Source organism: Psittacula echo, assembly GCF_963264785.1.
Source record: "Psittacula echo genome assembly, chromosome: 6".
NCBI lineage: Eukaryota > Metazoa > Chordata > Aves > Psittaciformes > Psittacidae > Psittacula > Psittacula echo.
Genome location: NC_137743.1, coordinates 36,063,066 through 36,080,908, shown reverse-complemented (window position 1 = coordinate 36,080,908; position 17,843 = coordinate 36,063,066). Strand labels below are relative to the sequence as shown.

The following is a 17,843-nucleotide window of genomic DNA, read 5'->3' as shown; positions in this document are numbered from 1 at the left end:
TTTGTGAAGCCATGTTGGCTGTTGCCAACCACCTTCTTATTTTCTATGTGCCTTAGCATAGTTTCCAGAAGGAAATGCTCCATTATCTTGCTAAATGCTGAGATGAGGCTGACTGGCCTGTAGTTTCCCAGGTCTTCCTTTTTTCCATTGTTTCCCTTTTAAAATAACGGGGATTATGTTTCCATTTTTCCAGTCAGTGGGAACTTCACTGGACTGCCATTTGTCAAATAGAATGGAAAGTGGCTTACTCACTTCTCCCAGTTCCCTCAGGACCCACAGATGCATCTGTTCAGGTCCTGTGGTCTGCTGCACCTTCAGGTTCCTTAGATGTTCTCCCACTGAGGGCAGTTCTCCATTCTCCTAGTCCCTGCTGTTGCCTTGTGTGACTTGGGCAGTGTGGCTGGCGCACTTGCCAGTGAAGACCAAAGCAGAAAAAGAATGCTGAGTATCTCAGGTTCCTCCATGTCCCAGGTAACCAGGTTACCTGTTTCCTTCTGGAGAGGGCCCATGTTTTCCCTGGTTTTCCTTCTATCACTGACATACCCATAGAAGCTTTTCTTGTTGCCCTTGATGTCCCCAGCCAGACTTAATTCTATGAGGGCTTTAGCTTTGCTGACCTCATCCCTGGCTGCTCAGACGATTTCTCTGTATTCCTCACAGGCTGCCTTTTCTTGCTTCCACCCTCTGTAGGCTTCCTTTTTGTGTTTGATTTTGTCCAGGAGCAAATTGTTCATTCATGCAGGCCTCTTGGCCTTTTTGCCTGACTTCTTTTGTGTTGGGATGCATCGCTTCTGAGCTCGCAAGAGGGAATCCTTGAATATTAACAAGCTTTCTTGGGTTCCTCTTTCCTCCAGGGCTTTATCCCATGATACTCACCAAGCAGGTGCCTGAAAGTGCCAAAGTCTGCTCTTCCGAAGTCCAGGGTAGTGGGCTTGCTCTTCAACCTCCTTGCTTCCCTATGGATCTTGAGCTCCATCATTTCATGGTCACTTCAGCCAAGGCTGCCCTTGAGTTCCACATCTCTCACCAGCTCCTCCCTGTTGCTGAGAACAAGGTCTAGCATGGCACCTTTGCTTTTTGGCTCTTCTGTCACTTGGAGAAAGATGGTGGTACCAACACATTCCAGGAACCTTCTGGCTTGTTTATGCCCTGCTGTGTTGTCCCCCCAGCAGACATTAGGGTATTATTTTGTTTCTCTATGGAGATGAAAGGGTGCAACTAATAATAACCTATTAAACTGCATTTTGAATTCTCACTCTCTTTAGAGACAACAATAAGTTCGTTCATAGGACATTAAACACTATGCTCAAACCTTTGTGCTTGTGATTAAGATTCCAAATATGTGTTTGAGAAATACATCTCTTGATCTAATTTTCGTAGTTCGATAATTGTGACAAACAGAAATTCTTAGTCAGATTTTTTTAAAAGCAAAATTTGACTCAGTGTTTTGTCAGCTGCTTAGTTTTTTCCAGATTTTTCATTTCCTTTTCTTTTAAGTGAGTGAGTAGTTCTCTCTGTTAGTCACCTACAGTCACATATGTATGTAACTTCATAAGCATTGCACAGTGCAATAATGAGTAAGAATAATAATCAGAGATGAAGCAACAATTACCAAGTAAAATTTCCTTTGCTTATTTTGTTGTAAGTTTGTTAAGCAACACTTACCACTAGGAAAAAAAGAAGTTATATGGGATGATTAATTTTGAAACAGATCAGAAAATGAAGAAAATAGGAAGAATATTCCAGATATGTTTAGATGCAAAGAGAAATCATGTGTTGAAGTGTTTAAGAATTAATTATTTTAAGAAGACTGAGATAAAGTTTTTAAAAAAGTTATCCTGGAGTTTAAAACTGCTTTAAAAATATCTGGACTGTATTTCTTTAAAAAACAATGAAGTGTAAGTAAATAGGAAAGTGCTCATTTTATCTGAAGCCCACATTATTCTTTGGCTTGCATAATGGAGTTTCTTGAACTGCAAATTGCTCATAATGCAATAAGAAGTCTTTTGCCTAGTTGGTTATTGCTGTAATACTTTGTATTTATGTCACAATTATGATTTCTGGTACAGAAATCTGTTTTCTAAAGGAATTATGACAGGCAGAGCAATCACAAGAAACAAATGCCAGTTTATCTCACTGATAACTAATTTTTTCCTCTTTGGAAATACAGCAAACACAAATGTAGTTTCATTCTACAGCATTCTAAAACAATCTCCATGATATTTATCTGTAGCCCAATGTTCATATTTATAAACTTAGCTCTTTTCAATCTTATCATACAACTAGAATTATGGTTATATTGTCATTACACACATACAGTTATTTGTATTCACGTCTTTCATAATGAAGAATACTTGAATTTTATATATTTTTCTTGGATAATAATGAAGAATATTTCTGTTAATGTTCCTAAGTTGTATTTGCAATGGGAGTTAATTATATTTGGTAACACAGAGTGAGAGTTCCCAACATTCTCTTACACAGCGGGTATTTTATGCAAATCAGTATTCGGAGGGGGTGTGGAATTTAAAACATTCTGAACTCTGTATAGCAAAACAAGTGACTTTTTTGATTTTAATGGGGTGTGAACAGGGCACTGAATGAATAAGTAAAAAGCCACTGGAGCCTGATGTAAATATTGGGGTGGATGTAATACACTGAGGTAAGCCACAACTAGAGGTTTGGTGTTATCTCATAAAATTTCATTGTTTCCTCCTCTGCAGGTACACAGCTTTTTTTTTTTTTTTTTTTTTTTTTACACTAGTCTCAGGAAACTGAGAATTCAGTTACCATGAAAATATGTAATACAGAAAATCTATTTCAAGAAGTTTCCATAACTTTGTTGATTGGTAATGGTAAAATTTAGTCATAATTTTGAAACAAAATGCCTTCTTACTGCTTCACGTATTAAAACTGAATCCATCTTGAACCAATTTTTAAAGCTTGAGCACTCCAGCTTAAAATATTTTCTCTCACCCTCTGTTTCATTTTGTTAGATGATTAAATCAATCTCTGTTAAGTAAATATCCTAATGAGAAATTTCAGAAGTTACAAAAAGAAAGAGAATGTTAGAGGTCACCTAGTTTTTATCTGTTCTGTACGTATATGGCTAGATCTTCCCTAATTGCAGAATTTATAGTTGATGGGGGTGTTATAAGCCTGACCAACCCTATTACTCCTCAGAAGAAAAAGATGCTACCCCATGTCTAAGGGACTGCAATCACTTCATCTCTTCTGAGCACAATGTGTTGCTTAGAGAGGTGGAGTTGGAAGATCAGACATTCATATGAAACAAACCTGGACTGAAGTGGCCTTTCACAAGATTAACCATATTTCTGTGCCCTGAGTTCAACTATAGCAGTCATTTTTCTCCTTCTTAGTAGCTGGTGCAGTGCTGTGGTTTTGACTTTCAGCCTGGGAACAACACTGATAATACCAGTGTTTTTAGTTGTTGCTCAGTAATGTTTACTCCAACCAAGGGCTTTGTGAGTCTCATGCTCTGCCAGGGAGGAGGGGAAGCCGGGAGGAAGCAGAGACAGGGCACCTGACACAAACTAGCCAAAGAGGCATTCCATACCACAGCACGTCATGCCCAGGATGTAGAACTGGGGGCAGTTAGCTGGAAGGGCTAGATTGCTGCTCAGGTCAGGCTGGGTATCGGTCAGCAGGTGGTGAGCAGTTGTATTCTCTTCCCTTGTTATTTCCCTTATCATTATTATTATTGGTGGTAGGAGTAGTGGTTTGTGTTACACCTTACTTACTGGGCTGTTCTTATCTCAGCCTGTGGGAGTTAAATTCTTTCGATCTCCTCCCCATCCCTCCAGGAGCGGAGAAGGAAGAAGTGGGGGGAGCGAGCAAGTGGCTGTGTGGTTCTGAGTTACCGGCTGGTCTTAAACCACAACATTATGTCTTCTGATTTGTACCATTGTTTAATAGCACAAATTAATGGCATTTTTGGGTGGGGTTTGTTTTGTTTTGTTTTGTTTTTTGTAACTGAGTTTTGAGTGTTTTTCTTTGATAACTGCTTTTTGTAGTCATGCCAAATAGTAATTCCTAGCTGATAGTCATGAAAAGAAAGCGAAAGAAATGTATGGTCAAGAAAGAGATTTTTAAATTAAAACTTCTCTCTGCCTTTCAAACCCTTTCGTTTGATATTTGTACATTTAGTTGTGCTAAATGTGTGTCATTCTCTGCAGATAGTATATGATAAGTGATTGTACTGGTTTTATCAAGAATTAACATTCTTTCTTTTGTCTTTCATTTTTCTGGTTTTATTTTTGTTTGGTTGTTCTCTTGGTTTTGGTTGTTTTTTTTTTTAATTTTTTTTTTCTGTTTTTTCATCCTCCCAGGGGGAAATATATGTAGAGCTGATGAATTTTTGTGCAACAATTCCCTCTGCAAACTACATTTTTGGGTTTGTGATGGCGAGGATGACTGTGGAGATAACTCTGATGAAGTTGCTGAAATGTGTGGTATGACATTATGTTTTTCAGTGTTTTTATGTGGTTAAGCAAGAAATTACATTCAATGTACATAAATGTATAAGGACATCAGTGTCTAAGTTTGTTTTCTTTTAGAAGATTAGCTTGAAATGTGAGATATAGCTTTCTGTTGTTGCAGTTCAAGTAATTTCACATAAGGTATTTTGTGAGAAATTAATCTTTTTGTAGAAAGTGCACAGATGAGAAAAAGTTGCTTCTACATTGAAATACTGAACATCATTAAGCTTCCTACTTCCTTTGTTTTATTTCTGTCATACTACTGATTTTCAAAAAGAAGTGTAATTAGGCTTATCACACAAAATAATTTCATTTCCTAAATGAAGAACTTATACTGTAAACATTGTTAAAGTGTTATTACATCAGGTACTAGAAGTTAAAATCAAGTACCATTCATATGCCATGTACAGCCGTGTTCCCGTATCTACATATTGCTTTGATAAGGAGACATTATAAAAGTGTCAAGAATGCTAGCTTTTTAATAGCTGATTCTTTTTTTTTAATGTACAGTAAAGTTTCCATGTCCTCCAACAAGGCCATACAGATGTAGAAACAACAGGGTTTGTCTACGACCTGAGCAGATTTGCAATGAGGTTGATGACTGTGGTGATAACTCGGATGAAGATCACTGCGGTAGGTGACATTACCTTTCAAGGCATTCAGATCAAAGAAAACAACTTGAAGGCAAACTGTGTTACAGAGATCTGCTTGTCCTTCAGTAAAGTTTAACTGGAGGTTAGTAGATCAGAATTTGAAATCGAAAGAAATTAAGCTTGAAATAATTTTCAGTTCCTTAATGCTTCATGGTCATTCCCATTTGTACGTGTCTAAAGTAATCTAAGAATTTTAAATATTGATTATTTTTCTCTCATTAATTTGCAATTATATAGATAAAATCACATATAAAGCAAGACCATGTAAAAAAGATGAGTTTGCTTGTAATGATAAGAAATGTATTCCAATGGAGTTACAGTGCGATTGGTTTGATGACTGTGGAGACGGTTCAGATGAGCAAGACTGCAAAATAAGTGAGTTTGACAAGATATGTTTTTGTGATTGTAGCAGAAAATAAATAATTAACTGATACTTTCATCCATGCAAAATTTACTCAACACAGCAGTTAAAGTTGTGGGGGTTTTAGTTAAAGAAAGAGTTCATTCTATTTGACCTGCCACAAGAGGAGGGCAAATTTTATAGCAATTTAGGTTGTAGTAGTTTTTAAAGTAGTTCTTGCATTTTTGAAATATCTTAGCTGTAAGTTGATGGCATTTTATTTCATATTAGAAACAAGATCAATTTTAGTAGTGAATTCTTGATGAGAAATGAAGTATCTCAATTAAATACAGTCAGTTTATGTACATATGTAGGTATATACTGTAACGTCATAGATTTATGTAAAATTTACCTGATACTCTTTTAATAGATAGTTAAATTTGTTATTTGTCATTGTTATCTTAGGTCTCATTTTTACCAGTTTAAACAAATGTGTAGCAGTTTTTTAGACATTTTGTTTATGCTTAGGTGTCGCTGAATATACATGTGAAGATAATGTGAACCCTTGTGGAGATGATGCATACTGTAATCAAACAAAAACATCCCTTCTGTGTCAGTGTAAACCTGGATTTCAGAGAAACAAGAGGAACAGACAGTGTGAAGGTACAGGTCTTTTCCATCATCCCCTGCTGTACAGTATTAAAAATCATCTGCATTGTCAATTTTCTATGCTGGAGAAAGGGATACATATCACATAGTTTTTCTGTATAGAGTAAAAACTCATAGCTATGGGATTAAGAAATCCCATTAAGAAAAGAAGCAGAAAGGATTTACAGGACGTAGATTTACTCATTTTATCATGAAAGGTTATCAAATATTAACATTGGTTGAGAATGTCTAAAGGTGTTTGGTAGACTATAAAGTGATTTTATGATTTAAGGGGTTAATGGGTGGTTTAAAATCTAGTGGATTATTTAACTGAGAAATTGGGATGTTTAAATTGGTATATGAGACTATTTTGAGATGTTTAAAATAATGAAGATGCATAAACGAAAACTGAAATAAAAATAAACATATTGAAAGTAAAATTCCTTAGAAAATGTGGTCTTAATATATATGATGGCACACTGGGCAGGAAAAAGAGGCACAGTTGTTATAATGAAAGAGTTTTTCAGAAAAGTAAGATAAATCTACTCTCCCAAAGAATGGGTTGTGAATTTATTTTCTTTACTGGTGAGCAACAACTTGCAAAAAATGTTGAGATCACTTTAGTGGGACTATCAAAGTGAACGTATACTTGCAGACAAAAATTTCCATCTTTGGCTCTTAAGCAAAAGGGTATACACTGGGGCTTTTTCCAGTAAGGGCTAATAATGTAGCTTTGACAGTACCAGAGATAGCTATGTTGGAGATAATTGTGGCAGATATTTTCATTCTCAAAGTTGATTTCAAGGTCTGATGATAATAGGTTGATGTAGGAAAGATGGAGAAATAATATAAAAAATCTTTGAGATACTTTGATTGCAGTGGAAGTAACATTAGTAATAATTGCAGAAGGCTTGTTCATACTGTTGCAAGATAACACCAATGCTTATGAGATTCCTTTTGTTCATCTGCTTTGTTCCGTGATTTTTCAGAACATGTTAAATAATAGTTTATTAAACTATAGGTGTAAAATTTTTATTCTTTTCCTCATAGATATCAATGAGTGTATGGTATTTGGTGCCTGCTCCCAACACTGCAATAATATTAAGGGGTCATACAAATGTGCATGTGAGAAAAATTATAAGGAGAGGAATAACAGTTGCATAGCAAAAGGTAAGGCTATAGAAATCAAAATGGAGAGATAGTTCTAAATAATTGTTATGAACATGGTTGGTAACACTGATGTGTTGCATATATAGTTTATTTTTATATAAATATTTATTGAATAGTGCACAGAAATAATTCCCAAAACCACTCAGATTTACCTTTCATTTCGGTAAGCAGTAAGTTCTTACCGCTTCCATGTAAATGAGCATATGTAATATGAAAGTCCATTTCCAACTCCATCTCTACTACATCTCTATTTACAAAAAGATAAACACAGATAAGAAAAACAGAGATTTTATATGGGCAAGCATGTAAGCATTTTGGTGAAGTTTCAGAAGCTTGAGAAGAAGAATTAACTCTTTCATAGAAATGTTTTAGGACTTTAGAAATAAGTAGTATTTGGAGTTAATATATTTTGCTTTGTCTTGTTGAGAAATCATATAGAAGTCATTTAAGTAGAGTTTTTCTAAGTACAGTCACCTAAGAATATACTCCTCATATAAATCAGCTGCCTAGATCACAGTCTAGTGAAGGTAAAGCAGTAGACACACATGGAAGTTACTTCTGCCTTTCATAAAACAGAGGTATTGCATTAAGTAGAGGTATTAAGACTGGTATTAAGAGATATTAGAGGTATTAAGACTGGGTATTAGGTAACTTGCTAATCATAATGAAACAAGCAATAATCCAGCTGCCTGAGTAAAGTTAAAATAATCTTTATGGATCTGTATCTGAATGACTGTAAATATGATCATAATGTCTCACCTGTAATTGAGCGAGATTTTGGTGTGAATTTGACTTATACCTACACTTGAAGTCTTCAGTGCAGAACGAGTGTTGAAGTTAGAAGGTGTGGCTCCTCATATGTCTCTGTGCATAACTGGTGCACCACCATGAGCAATACAGGATCTGAACCTTATGGTCAGTAAGCACATATTGTGGACATGCATCCTAGAACCATAATAGATTGTATCATGTTAAATCCAGTTCTTCCTTCTTTTAGCACACCAGTCAGTAATGTAGGTATGGCCATGCTGGGTAGTTAGATGGTGACAGGTTTCTAACATGAATTGTTTACATTCTCTTGAATCAAACTTACCATGGGAAGATTATATCAGTGGATCATTAGTAATTTCTTCTATATAATGTGGACTTTATCAGGATTTAGCATCATTGCGTATTGCCGCAAAAGCAGTCAGATTATGACATGGGAACAAACAAGCTTTGTAGATAGTGGCTTGTTATTATAGAAATACAGACATTATTCTGAGGGGTTATAATTTAAAAATCTGGGAATAATTATCCTACATCTGAATTTTTCACAACTTCATTTCCATTGCAATACAGCTAATGTTTCCCTCTTTCCCTTGTTGATATTTGCTTTAATGAACTCCTTTTTTTTCTTGTATTTAGCAGGAGTGAGGGAACAAATTATTTTTGATATTTCATACTCCTAAGGAGGAAATGTGTTGGACAGACATTACTATAAGTTGATTATCTATAGATAAATGTGATATAAATTGGAAAATTACAAAATTGCAAGTGCATTTTAACGGTTACATCAGATTTGAAACTTTCTCAAAACTTAATGAATAGTTACTGGATAGAATTTTTTTCTTAATAACATACTTTACAACATCTGAATGAAGATGGTAGCTAGTTATCCACTAGTACCACCCATTCACATGTATCCATAAATGTTCACAATCTGCAATATAAGGAGATGTAAGACACAACTGTGTGTGTTCTGTAGCAACTTTCATCCAGTTTGCTGATATTGCAGTCAATTTCAAAATTTCACTGCCTTCACTAAATACAGGATCATTCAAATTCTGATTTCCAATTAAGCAATTTCAAACAATGCTCATTGGCAACTTTGTGTTTTCTTAATAGATATGTATTTTGGACCCTCTAGACACAACATGCATATAAAAATATATAGCTATTCATATTGGGCTTAATGCATAACATCCCCAATTTTTATATACTGCTTAAGGTGATCAAATTATTATATATTCCTTAAAACATAGTCTTAAGTGTCACAGTGTGAACTTGCAGAGCACTGAAGTAATACACATAGTATGAAGAGTTGTATTTATTGTCCAGAGTGTGAGTGGTTTTGCTGTCTTCAACAATCAGAAAATAATTTCAACATAAGAAATTATAACAGAAATTATATAAGATAAACACCAAATAGCTACTGGAGTGAAAACGACTGATTTTTGCATTGCTTGATATTTACGTTATTTTTGTTTCATTACAATAATCCCTAGGCTCTGAAGATCAAGTTCTCTATGTTGCTAATGACACTGACATCGTGGGTTTTGCATATCCATTCAACTACAGTGATGTTCGTCAGCAAATATCACATATTGAACATAATTCAAGGATAACTGGAATAGATGCATATTTTCAAGGGGACATGATTGTTTGGAGTACTCAGTTTAATCCAGGAGGGATTTTCTACAGAAAACTTCATGACCGGGAGAGAAGGCAAAGTAACAGCGGCTTGATAGTAAGTCAAAATCAAAGATTACATAATACAAATTTATTATATTTTTCTTTTCTAATTGTCTATAACATGTGCTTATTAAAATGTCTACCTGAGAACAGTTTTATTCAAATGGTGTATATGTCTTCTAAGGCATTTCCTTTCAAGACTGACTGGCTTGGTTGAGTCTCTGAGAGAACACAACTGTAGTATTTAAAAAAGTTTTCTACAGATAAATAGCTCGTATGTGAGAAGCTTGAAAAGGTTATACCATCAAGAGATGCTATTATAGATGTATGTAAGCAACACATGGTTTAAAGAAAGGCATGAGTTGCAAAATGCTTGGAAGACAGAAAATGTAGATAGGCCAAAGGCAAGCTTGGTTTCTATAGTGACGATATAAACAATAATATTAACAAAGCTCTGACAAACATATAAAAATTATAACAATATGTATTTATTCCTTTATATGTTGAACTGTATAGTATCTTCTTTTCAATAAACATAGATGTAATTTTGCACTTTACAACAGAAATTAGGGTTTTTATAACCTAGGGTATTTTTAAGTGGACTTTACTTGAAAATAGATGCAGGCTGATAGTCATTTTGTCTAATATATTTCTACAAAGCTCTCAAGAAAGTGTTAATGTGTGTAGTGAAGATAACCATATGATCATTCTTTAAATTCATGTTTCTATAATGCTGTAAATTCAGGTTTGGGTTTTTTTACTTAGATGTGGTGGCGTAGGAGAGTTTTTAAGTTTTTCTTGGCCAGTAATAAATCAGGTTAGAAATAACACCTTTCTGGTTGTTTCCTTAAATTTAGGAGAGGTAGCAGTGAGGTAGCAGTGATGACCTTATATCACATGAATACTTTTATATACCCAGCAGAATAAACAGCAGTAGCAACAGTAGACTAATCTTTCATCTGTCATTCAGCTCTTACACACCTGAAGCCACTTCTAAGTACCTTTCATCCAGAGATATTTCCTTTACAAACAGCTGACATTCCTGACCTTCAATGGCAGCACGGCAAAAACCCTGAGGATGTAGACAGCAATGGAGTGAAGATATCTTGTGTCTGTGATGGCATATGTATGGGAAGACAGGTTAAAAACCAGCACTTCCACCTGCCCAGCACAAGATGGTCCAGGTTTTCGTGGTAGAAAGTGTATGGAAGTAAATCTAAAGTACAAAGTGAGACACTGGAATGGATTGCCCAAGGAAGGTGTGAATGCTCCATCCCTGACGGTGTTCAAGGCCGGGTTGGACAGAGCGTTGAGGACATGGTTTGGTGTGAGGTGTCCCTGCCCATGGCAGGGGGGTTGGAACTAGATGATCTTAAGGTCCTTTCCAACCCTAACTATTCTACGATTCTAAGAAAATTGTTCCTAGCATGTCTGGTAGGTCAGGTATGTAATTTGAGTTTTGGGGAAGGATTCTTTAGTATGTATTGAAGTTTACTGTGACCTTTCTCACTGAAATGTACCTGCGCCTAGGAAATCCTGATAGACACATCTCTGTCAAGTTCATTATTAGAAAGTAATGAACTTGTAAAGTCTTGTGAAATTAAACTTTTTTGGGGGGGGTTATTATTTATTTCATTTCTTTTTGGTTAATATGCAGATGTCTTATGCAAGGATAAGGATGTGACAATGTCTCCCTGTTTAAACTAATAAAATGTTCTTTGAATTACTGTTATTTTTCTGAAGTACTGAAATACTTTCTGCTTTTTGTATCCTTGTTTCAGTATTATGCAAGAATACTTTCTAGTCACTTCCTCTTAATTCAAAATTATTGGAAAAATAATGGTTTTCTTTATAAACTATTTTTATTTTATCAATGCAGGTAGTTGCTCATGAAGATTCTTGATCCAAGCCATACAAACCTTTTTTACAAATCTGTGTGTGGAAAATGCACAGACTGTATCCGAATATGTCTTTGATAGATTTATATTTGTGAAGTATTTATTTCTCATTGTGTTAAACTATTCAGGGTATTTTCTCAGCATTCTGTTATTCATACTCAAATATTATTACCTTATATATATAACCGATCAGTGGGTTAATTGGTTTTATAGTGTTGCTTTAATACAGTCACTTAGATTTGGTTTTGAAAAGCTTAAGAATTCCTTAGTTTTAACCCAAGTTTTTTAATGGATAAGTTTTCAAAGATTACATTATAACTTTTATATCTAGACTTTGATATGTAAATCAGAACAGCAAACTTGAGCAAAGTCACCTGCATTTTCAGGTAATTACATTAATGCAAAAATCCATCTCAACTGAAATTGCTCCATGGAATTAGCATATCAAGAGCCTTCCTCAAAGAATAGCTTTAAGTATCTCTTGTATTTTTCTGCAAAAAAGGGTTTTAGCTTTGGTATAAATTGAAGTATTAAAGGAAATAGTAAATATGAACTCTTCAGAGTTTATTGACAGAGACAGAAGAGGAATGCATTCTATTTAAGACGGTAGAAATAAATTGCTGATAACTGGTGAAGTTGTTTGCTGGAATAATCCTTGGAGGAGATATATAAATTACCTGAGGTGAATATTCAAAACAGAGTGACTTGCTACTTGAACTCAAGTGCTGTTTTTCGTGGAAGAGGACATAAAGCTGAACTTTAAAATAATTGTATCATATAATAGGAAGAAAAACATAGGTTTTGTAATGTATCCAGTCAATGTGTTAGCAGCTTCCTCCAGTCCCAGTATTCTGAGAGCTTAACAAGGACCCTTAACCAGTCCTGTGATATATTCATAAGTATATTCACATTTGTCCCAGGGCCCAGTGAAATTCAGTGCATCACTGTGAATGGAAACAATTTCTAGACTGCTTTCTCTAAATATCACTAAAGATTTATTTTAAAGCTATAGCTCTGTATGGATTGATTTTATGTACTTAGGAAACCATCTCTTTCTAGAATCAGCTGCTTGGGATTTTAAAATGATCCTAATAATGTAATAAAAATGATGGTTTGATGAACCATTGCATCCACTGGGCTCCTCATCTCTTGAGGAAAATTTTCTGTTTCAGCAAGTAAAAGCCTCTAAGTTTTCTAGTATTATTGTTTCTCTTTTTTTTTTTATTGTTCTAATAATATGTCATTAGATAATTCAATTTTTTAATGAGGGTATTTTAAGCAACAAAAAATCATTAGTTTACTAATGCTATACCAAATGGCATATGCAATGCCATACCAAAAATATTAATAATGTAAATAGACAAAATGTTGCTTAGCACCTGCTTATGGCATAAATTAGATTTGTAATTTAATCTTACTGTGTTAAAATGCTAAGCATCAAGATGATGGGTTCCTGCTGCATGTGTGAATATTTTCTTCATTCAAACTCAACTTTTGGGGTTGAAAATATTTTTGTAATCTACTGTTACATCTGCATGGTTCCCAGTTTCAAGCTTTTTGTTGGGTTTTTTTTTTAAATTTCCTCTTTTTTTCAATTATAATAATCCTTTTTAAAAAAAAAAAAAAAAAATTCTTTATCTTTAAAACAGGTTTTACAATAGGTAGCAATTCTGATCAAAAGTCATCAGGCTGACACAGTCTGTAGTTAGACTATAATATGCCATACTGTAAAAGGCAATTAGGCTTCAAACCCTTATTTTTCTGGTAAGTTATAGTGCATTTTATCCAGCATCAAAGTGGGCTAAAATAACTGTAGAAAATAATAATGTCATTTTGTTAATGTATTTTCATCCTTATTCCGTATGCAAATTCATTCTTCAAAATTAGCATAATCCAAATAAGCCATTAGGTAAAATCTCATTTACAGTAAGTAATTTTCCTAGACAGTATGAGAAGATGCATAACACATCAGAAATATGATGTAGCTAGGCTGAAATTTAATGAACACAACTGAGAATTACACAGCCATAGCATCAGCTAGTAGTTTTTATTCTCTTTTTTTTATGTCTTACACCAGATGGCTCCTTTACAGTTGTTCTGGTTATATCCTTGTTCATTTGATCTTTAATATGCACCACAGCATTACTGGAATTTCGCTTCTGTATTGTTGAGAAGAATGAAAAAGGCTCAGTGTTAATAAGCAACCCAACCTTGTTCTGGATTCTTTTTAGGACATTCCTTTGTCTTATTTGTTTGTAGACCAGCTTTTGGGGAACTGTCTCTCACTCTGTATGGTAACTCCCATCTGTCCGATACCAGAAAATGTAGTTGCACTGTCAACAGTGGTTCTTTAACAGTCCACAGAAAGACAAGGGACTATGCTATCCATGATAGCTGCTTTCCTTTTAGAATAATGTTTGATTTCTCCTTGTAGGCCAGTGTCATTTACCTTTTTAGTCTCCAGGTATGAGAGTCTTCTTGACACAAGTGCCTGAATATTACCCAGAATTAAAAGGAGTTTGGATTAAAAATACAATTCTGCTTATCTGCAAATACCCACATTTTTCGATATCTTGTCCTTTACATGAATGTTGCTTGGATTATGTAAAAAAAAAAATAAATGTTTGTGGCATCTGTGCCATATACCATATACTGCAAATATCATAACAAAGAATTACGATATGTTATTTTGATTAAAAAGTGACTATGTTTATAAAAAACCCCACTGTTTTGTAAATGCAGTGATTGATTTTGGTTCTTTAATACTCATCTAAACAGAAAGTCAGGGTTCTGTATGTCTTTAGAGTATGCATTCTGTGACATTTTTGCAGAGTAAAGGTTTATGAACAACAGCGTATCTAAATTCCCCTTTGCAGTTCTATTATTTCACCTAGAGAATGAAGTGACCTTTATATTATGATTAAAATAGTGTACAAATATCTTGCAGTATTAGGGAACTCTGGCACCTGAGGAAAACAAGTTATTTTAGGATTTCTTCCCTGATTTTTAGTAACATAACTTAGTAGCATTACATTACTGCATTTGCCAAGTAATAGACATTTTTGTTCATAATTTAACTTGATGTCATTCTAGGTAAACAGGCAAACAATTGCATATGTATTTAGTTCATGCAGGTCTTGAATTTTTTGTTATTCTGCATTCATGTTAGAAATAGTTGGGTAGTCCTATTTTACGGAATTTACTCCTCTGCAGGAATTCTGCTAGACTTGAGAAACCTGTTTATATATATTTCCTATTTGCAATATGAACTTCTATCCATAGGAACATTTTTTGGGGATAAAGACAGAGATACCACAGTTTATAATTTTGAAGTTACAATCAGTGAAGCCTCTTTTACATGTGAAGCAGAATATTACACTAACTAGATTCAATCAGTGGTGGAACACGGGAACAGTTAGCAGCAAGGGAAGAGAAACAAGTAAAAAAGTCCTTATAATTGCATACTAGTATTGGTCAGAATACAGAGGTACTTCACTGCAGTTTTCTAAATGCAGTAGTTTTATTTATCCTTGGCACACTGAGCAGCTGTACCTCAGGATGATCTCAAGCATCATTTTTACTTAAGGCTTTGGGATGGGACATTATAGCATCGTTCTGCTTGGAGTATAATAGCTGTAGAACCTTAATTCTTGATTTTCCTTTTGAGCTACAGTATGTAACATTTATTTGCTTCATTATCAGTAGTTCAAATAGTTCATGCCTAAGTGCCTTTTTCTTAATGTAGGTAGCCTTAGACTCAAGGAAACTGTTTTAAAACAGTAACTTCTTTTTCTGCATTGAATGGAACTGTCAGCAGATCACTTAGAGCTTATCTCCTACAGATAGAATATATGTATTTCCGATGCAGCATTTTAAGATATTTCATCACACTAAAGGTAAAAGTTACTTAACTGTAAAAAGTTACATAAATGTGTAACTTTGCAGCTGCTGTGAAAGATCATTTCCATAAATCTAGCTTACACATCTCTTCCTTTTAGTGTCCAGAATTCAAAAGACCCAGGGGTATTGCTGTTGACTGGATTGCTGGAAATATTTACTGGACTGATCATTCCAGAATGCATTGGTTCAGCTATTATACAACTCATTGGACTAGTCTGAGATACTCCATCAACGTAGGTCAATTGAATGGACCAAACTGTACAAGACTCCTTACAAGCATGGCAGGAGAACCATATGCAATTGCTGTAAATCCTAAAAAGGGGTATGTATGTGTCAACATTAATCTCTTTTGGCAATTCAAACAAAAATGCAGAGTAAGACAAATAAAATTATGTCAACAAATGTCTAAACTTTTTCAAGTCATTTACTTAACTTTTCTGCTCAATTTACCTGTATGTAAATCAGGATCAGTTCTCTGCCATCTTTCGGGTAGGTTTAAAGGCTCATGATAATTTACTATCAGTGAAGTGTTTTGAGGTTCTCCATAGACATCCTGCTTATTTTTTATGTTTAATACTTTCAGGATGATGTACTGGACAGTTATTGGAGATCGCTCTCACATAGAGGAATCATCCATGGATGGTACTCTGAGAAGGATATTGGTTCAAAAGAATTTACAAAGACCTACAGGTATACAGCTTATCCATTTTTCCTAATTACATGGCACTTCCTAACTCGTGTGGATTTGTTGGCTGAATTCCAGTGTCTCCATTTGCAAAAAAAAAAAAAAACAAAAAAAATAAAACACAAAAACCAAAAACTTTTAAAAATATGTATTCTGGTTATTCAGAGGCAGTTACTAATCAAATTCTTACCTCTGTTTTCAAATGATACACGTTAATATGACTTGAACTTTCATACAAAGTTTAATGTGATGATTTTACAAAGTGATACCAAAGGACTACATGTAATCAGTTAAAATATGATTTGCTCAAAAACACTGAACAAGCGAAATCAATTAAAGGAACACCAGTTAGTGGTGAGACACATTTTTTAAGATTTTATTTGAAATCTCACAGCCTATTCTAGTTACTTTCCTGAATACACTGAAAAATGGTATAAAACAAGGTTTAGGTATTCACAGAAGCAACAACTCAGTTATCTCCGTGTTTTACCAAACTATTTTGAAGCTTGACAATGCATGTTAAGATCTCGTAAATTACCACTAAGACTTCATTGGCAGGATAAAAGTAATTTATATGACAAAGGAAATGATAAATTGAGAATGAAATGCCTCTCTTTTAAATAGCAGCATCCTGCCTTGAAACTGCGACTGATTTGGTCCTGACCCGTTTTCTCATGCAGTATTTGATGGCTCTTCAGGCTAACAATGATAATTTGTTACTGCATTGCAAATTAGAGGTTGTCCAACTTCGGTACGCATATTTGTTGAAACATAGGCTTCTTTCAGGAGGATGCTGACTGAATATCTCAGTGTCTCAGAAACTGCCACTGTCACAGCAACAAGTATAATATTTTAACATCGGTCAAGTTCCATGGTACAGTGGGCTTAAGGTGTTGTGTATGTAAATTTATCCTCATCCCTTAAAGAGGATTATTGACAGGATTAGATTGAAATATAGGAATTTAAGAAATTACATATGTGATAAAGAAAGCTCTGAGGATAGGAAACTTATGCTCCTTAGGTAAGTAAGAAGCACAATAGTAATAATAATAAAAAATACATAATAGTAAATTCAGTTAGACACTTCTGATTATTCAAATTGAAAGGCAACAGAAATTTATGTTGACCAGAGTTGTTACATATTTTTTGCTGAAGTTTTTATATAAAACATTCTGAACATATCAGATATACAAATCATGAGATTTGGTTCTAATTGGTGGGATTGTTTTTTGGGTTTTTTTTGTCTCTTAGTATAGTTTATTGCCAAGGTTATGTCCTACAGAGCCAGCCATCACTTTCTTGAACATAAAAGGACATTTAAACATTTTCCCCCACCTTTTTTTTTTTTTTTTTTTGGCTATCAGTATTGAGTTAGTGAATTTACTGAATTTTGTAGGTAATAATGGTATCAACCTTAGCTGAAAATGCAGGTATTTACTTCTTATCTTACCAGAAGCAGAAATGAAAAGCTTTTCTTCATAGAATTTTCTTTCATATATTTTACATAGCAAAGTTTCATATAAGCATTTAGCCAGACCTCTGCCTCTTTACAAGGATGAACAAAATGAAGATTTAGAAAATTAACAGAGTTACCAA

At 34.4% G+C, this 17,843-nt stretch overlaps 1 protein-coding gene across 1 annotated transcript in view; it reads left to right on the top strand.

The window, feature by feature from the left end:
* The window catches only part of LRP1B (LDL receptor related protein 1B), a gene marked incomplete at both ends in the record, with an annotated part of 775,176 nt that overhangs the window by 710,147 nt on the left and 47,186 nt on the right, over positions 1-17,843 (top strand). The window contains 8 exons of the mRNA XM_080621164.1: positions 4,350-4,472; positions 5,010-5,132; positions 5,390-5,527; positions 6,021-6,155; positions 7,191-7,310; positions 9,578-9,819; positions 15,661-15,884; positions 16,146-16,252. Coding sequence (XP_080477290.1) covers positions 4,350-4,472; positions 5,010-5,132; positions 5,390-5,527; positions 6,021-6,155; positions 7,191-7,310; positions 9,578-9,819; positions 15,661-15,884; positions 16,146-16,252 — 1,212 coding nt within the window. The remainder of the gene's footprint in view (positions 1-4,349; positions 4,473-5,009; positions 5,133-5,389; positions 5,528-6,020; positions 6,156-7,190; positions 7,311-9,577; positions 9,820-15,660; positions 15,885-16,145; positions 16,253-17,843) is intronic.